General features: G+C 27.3%; 1 protein-coding gene across 1 annotated transcript; it reads right to left on the bottom strand.

Annotated features, from left to right (window-relative positions):
• Positions 1 to 2,048: 2,048 nt before the first annotated feature.
• On the bottom strand, positions 2,049 to 4,892 carry LOC111809865 ((+)-gamma-cadinene synthase-like). The gene is made up of 7 exons (XM_023696329.2): positions 4,715 to 4,892; positions 4,328 to 4,607; positions 3,828 to 4,200; positions 3,428 to 3,646; positions 3,007 to 3,145; positions 2,670 to 2,918; positions 2,049 to 2,588 (listed from the first exon to the last, which is right to left on the bottom strand). Exons 1-7 carry the CDS (start codon positions 4,847 to 4,849, stop codon positions 2,295 to 2,297), a joined length of 1,689 nt encoding a protein of 562 aa, XP_023552097.1. The 5' UTR covers positions 4,850 to 4,892; the 3' UTR covers positions 2,049 to 2,294.
• Positions 4,893 to 5,379: the final 487 nt, after the last annotated feature.

Raw genomic sequence — 5,379 nt, 5'->3', positions numbered from 1 at the left:
ATGAATTTCAATGTATGGATGAACAATATTGTACATTACAAAATACATGTTTATATAAATTTTACGATTAAAGGTACGAACAATTCTTATCACATAAATTATGTGGTATTGCAAGAAGGAAAAATCTGTCATACTTTGTAATTACAAAAATTAATCAATACCCTGCAACTTTTGCAAATTTAAATTCCAAACTAATAATCTTATGTAATAAGAACTATTAATCGGAATTTTAATTTAATTTCTTTTTTTTTTTGGTTGGCATTTTTTTTTTTTTTTAAATTAGGTTATCATTTATACTTGGTGCTTACTAAAAATAGAAAATAAAAAATAAAAATAAAAACTAAGAAAAGGACCTGCAAGTCTTCCTTGGCCAAAATTATTATATGTTTATTTTATCAGGTAAAAATAGAATACTATGGAAGATGACAATTCCTACCTGACCTATCATTATGTCTGTCACTTAAAAAGAAAATATATCGAATAAGTCCAATTCTACTATGGCCTATCAAATTGTTACGTTTAAAACGATTATTTTTCATGAATGGAATGGTAAAAAAGAATTATTCTTAATTATGAGGACATTTTTTTTACCTCAAGGGTCACAAAGGTATACTTTTGATTTATTATTATTATTATTATTATTATTAAAACATTTGAGGATATTAATGAAATTTATACACTAATTTTTATTTCACAATTCTTTCATGTTCTATAAAATTGTTACGAAAAGTCGAAGCAATTTTAATTCTCTATGACCTACTATATTGTCACTTACTAAGAATCTAACGGATAAAATTCACTCGTCACCTATCATATTGTCACGTATATAAAAAAAAAAAAAATACAACAAGTCTAATTCCATCTGGCCTACCAAATTGCAACCCAGTTGTCACATCTAAAACTATTAATTAATTTTTTTTTGTTTTTAATTCTTAAAATAAAATTCTTAAAGCACTATTTTGGCTTATTAATTTCTTTGTCTTGTCTTCTATTTTTAAGAGTGTTTTGAAGAATTATAACCCATATTTTCAAAATTAAAGAATTATATATATATATTTATAATCTTATTTTTATTTTTAAAATTTAGCTAAGAAGTTAAATATTTTTTAATTATTTGTTGATTTAGTCTAATGTTAAGGACATTTTTTATTTTTTATTTTTTATTTTTAATGGTATTAATAAAACATTAAAAAAAATTAGAGATATTTTTAAAATTAGCTACTAATAATTTCTATCCAAGAAATAATAGAGTATTCTTGATTTTTTTATTATTAAAAAATTTAATTCAACATAATTTACTTTATAAATAAAATCTAAGAAGGTAAACTTATCAACCTGGGGAGAGAAAATCCAAATCACAACAATGAATGTGAAACAAATTTAATTGGAATAATAATATTGTTAATACAATTTATTTTTTTATTCCCACAAGGCCGGATTCAGAAATTTTGGTTGAGAAGGGTTTATTTAAACTGGTGTATAAATATAAGTTCAAAAAATTCTTAAATCAACTAACCTATTAAATTTGTACATTGCAACTTAGTATTCATTTTATCATCCGGTGATATTCTTTTATAATGGTAATAAATTCAAATTTTTGAAATTAAAAAAAAAAAGAAAAGAAAGGGGGAATGTCTCACCTTGCTTAAAATCAAGAAGAACTGACCTCCACTATAGAAGGGAGATCTCTTACTTTATTTTAGCATCCCAGGTAATGGATGGAATTAAAAAAAAAAAAATAATAATGGAGTCATCCCCAGATACGAAACCTCGAAAATTGGGTTATGACACCCTAAAACCCTTAATAAAATTCATCAAACTTATAAAAATAAAAGAAAAAGTGAAATGGATTTCTACCTTCTTAGCCCCATGTTACGATTGCTATTATACGCCCGTGCATGCTCAGGCAGTCAAAACTAAAAAGAAATAAATGAATACGATTCGTAAATGTACGTGTTCAAATAATGCAGGACTAAAGAAAATCAAACGTATAAACCGAGAAGCGAAGACGAAGAAGATCTACAACCATCCCATGAAGCATCACCATGTACGACTCTGCGTGAGGCTTAAAAATAACCATAGACCAATAGTGACATTAATTTGATATTGAAACTAAAATTAACTACTAAATGAGAGACCTAGATTTATTATCATTATAGTTTTTATTTGAAATAAAGGGAAAAAAATCTAACTTTAAGTGAGAGTGGCTAAGACACTCTAACCACCATAACCCAAAAGAACTTATTTTAAGTCTAAACTTTCCGTCTCATAGAGGTTCTTGGTGCAACATATATTCAACAAGGCATTGGATTGACGAGAAGAGATTCGATAAGAAATTTGGTTCGACCATTTGCATTTGTGTATCCATCCTCATCCGTATAAAGAAGGTTAATAACTCTTGAAACATTCACAATTCGCATAAGAATAGGCATTGGAACATCGAGTGGATGAAGACATGCTTCATTTATGTCCTTCCATGCATCAACCACTTGCTTATGAAATTCAACGCAAACTTCTTCCTCTGAACATCCATATTCCTCCATATAACATTCAACTCCAGACGTAACATGTTTCCTTTCTTGCTCAAACTAAAAAATAACAACACATAAGTAAATATATTTCTTTTAAAAAATTCAACTTTGTGTTGGTTTTGAATAAACAATATATACCTCGCGGGAAATGATGTCGTCCATGAGTCGACAAATGATGGTTGAGGCATTAATAATTTTAGGTTTTCTAAAAAACCATTCAAGTATCTCGTTCGTTACTATGTCACCCATACCAATGAGTGCAACGCTTATAATTGAGAAATAACCTGTGCTATGTAATGCCCATTCCATGTACTCCTTAAATTTTGGCTTGTAATTTTGGTTTAACCATTTAGCTTCTTCAAAGTAGGATCTAACTAGCTTTTTTATCTGTAAAAATAAATCAAAAGGATAACTCTTATTTATATGTATAAATCAGAAGTAAAGAAGATAGAGGAGGGAGAGAAAGAAAGCTTACTTCTTCTTTCGTAGTATGAACCTGAAGCGAATTTTCATCCTTACCTATTTCTTTGCTAATTTCTTTATAATGATTCAACATTGCTATATATAAAGGTTTCATGTACTCCGGGAGTATACTAACCATGCTTCTATCCCATCTGAAAGTTCAATAACACCATGGTTCATAAAAAGTTTCTTTAGGCATAAATTTATAAAACTCTATCCAATATTGGAAAAATATTTTCAATTTTTCTAAATCATTCTTATTACTCAAAAAGTTATTAAAATCTATTTATCAAAATACTATTAAAACTATCTAATATTGGAAAAATATATATATTTTTTTCTATTTCTAAATTTTGGTAGAAGTTTGTACGGTATTTTTAAAAAACAATAAATTTATTAGCACGTAAGTCAAGATCAGAATGAATTCATATGACCTTTGAATTGCTTGAGTGAAGATCTCGAGTTCTTCAAATGTTCCATAGGCATCATATGTATCATCTAAAATTGAAGAAATGGCGATTACTTTAGTTAATATTTTCCTTCCAACATTGAACTGAGGTTCAAAGTATGCACCCAATGTCCAAAAGTAGCACTCAACAATTCTATCTCTTGCATAAGGAAAATTTGTTTGGACGTTCAAATCTTTCCACCACCTATAAAATATAAGATATGTAAATAAGAAGCCAATATAATTTATAGGGTAGAAAGAATAGTTCAAGTCATGTTTTGATATCATTTTAAATTATGATATGGTATGTTATTTAAAATTTAATTATAGCAATAGTTTAACAAATATGAAGTAAACTTTAGAGAAACAAATATATGAAATTGCACCTTGTGAGTTCCTTCAACTCCTTTTGATAAAGTTTCTGTAGTATGTTGAAATCCAGTTTTGAAAAAGCAAGCAAAGTTTGAGAATGGGAAGGATCTTCTTGATACATTGTTATGTACTCTCTTGCCTTTAATTTTGGAAGGTCTTTTCTTAGTGGCCATTTCAAGGCATGCTCAATTTGAGTACCAAATTTGGAGTTTGAGTTGGCTATAATATTTTTGAGATGCTTGACACTAAAATCAAGAGCTTCCTCAAGGACATCTTCTCCCTGCACCCTCATATTTGCCGCTTCATATAGACTTAAAATTCCTCTTGCATCCTCCGCTAATGATTCTTTGAACTTTCCATTACTTTCTATAAATTTTGTGAATATGTCTGCTCCAAATTCATAAACAATCATTTAGTTCTTTAAAGTCTCGATATATATATATATATATATTATCTCATGTGTTGCAAAGGATTATAATACAGTAGTTTAAGAGTTATATATGAATAAACTTACCACATGGGATTCTATAACCGTGTTGTCTAAGCAATCGAAATAGAAGAGAGACAGTGTGAAGATCATCATCGCCATCAATACTTGTGAAGTATCTATAGTTTGCATATATTTTTTCTAAGATTTGATCAATCTCATTCTCAAAATGATAAAATACACTTAACCGTTGGATTGAATCAACTAAACTTAACTTCTCCAAAAGATTTTTATTAGAAATCATTAGCATATTTTTTACTTCTGCTTTCAACTGTTTAGCTCGTTCCTCCATCTCAACATCTATTTTCTGAAATTAGAAAGAGAAGAAATCAAGTAAAAAAATCTAACCGTTTAATTTAATAAACAAATAAGTATGATTATATTATAATTCAGGAAGATAGACTATTAATTTACCATTGCTTCAGACGATAGTGAAAGGAAATGGTCTTTCCATATGCTTGGATGATATTTTGCAATAGGACGTTCAACTTTAGAAGTGTTTGGGCTCTTCATTGTTGAAGCAGAAACCAAAGAAGTTCGATGAGACATTTTCAATAGAAGAGTGGAAAATTAGTGTAGTGCATTGATGAACAATATTAAGTACATTATTTATAGGAGTTTTAAACTTATATGTCTATTATATTTTTTAGGCAAAAGAAATCAATTAATACCCTATAAATTTATAACTGTATTATGTAAAACTTGATTAAATTTAGAGCTTTCATTAATAATTTATAATTCTTTTCTCTCTATTACATTTAAAATAAATTGAAAATCTATTATACAAAATTATAAGGTTTATGAGAAAAAGATTATTATATATAAATTAATTTCTCTGTCATTCATTTATATGAAAATTAAAGTTTCTTTTCTTCACGTTATTTAGACTATGAGTAACAATATATATATATATATATATATATATTTTTTTTTAATAAAATTAAATTGTCGGAAAACTGTTATTATTAAAGATAGAAAACCTAAAATTTATTTCTTTTGGTTGTTATTTTTTAATATGATACTTCCACACGTGTCAAAATCAATATATTAGTATATATATTTAAAGCCAATTTATTAAT

Source organism: Cucurbita pepo, chromosome 14 (assembly GCF_057944985.1).
Source record: "Cucurbita pepo subsp. pepo isolate OVF chromosome 14, ASM5794498v1, whole genome shotgun sequence".
In the NCBI taxonomy this organism is placed as follows: domain Eukaryota; kingdom Viridiplantae; phylum Streptophyta; class Magnoliopsida; order Cucurbitales; family Cucurbitaceae; genus Cucurbita; species Cucurbita pepo.
The sequence above is the reverse complement of the archived record's forward strand: the minus strand, read 5'-3'. Positions and strand labels throughout refer to the sequence as shown.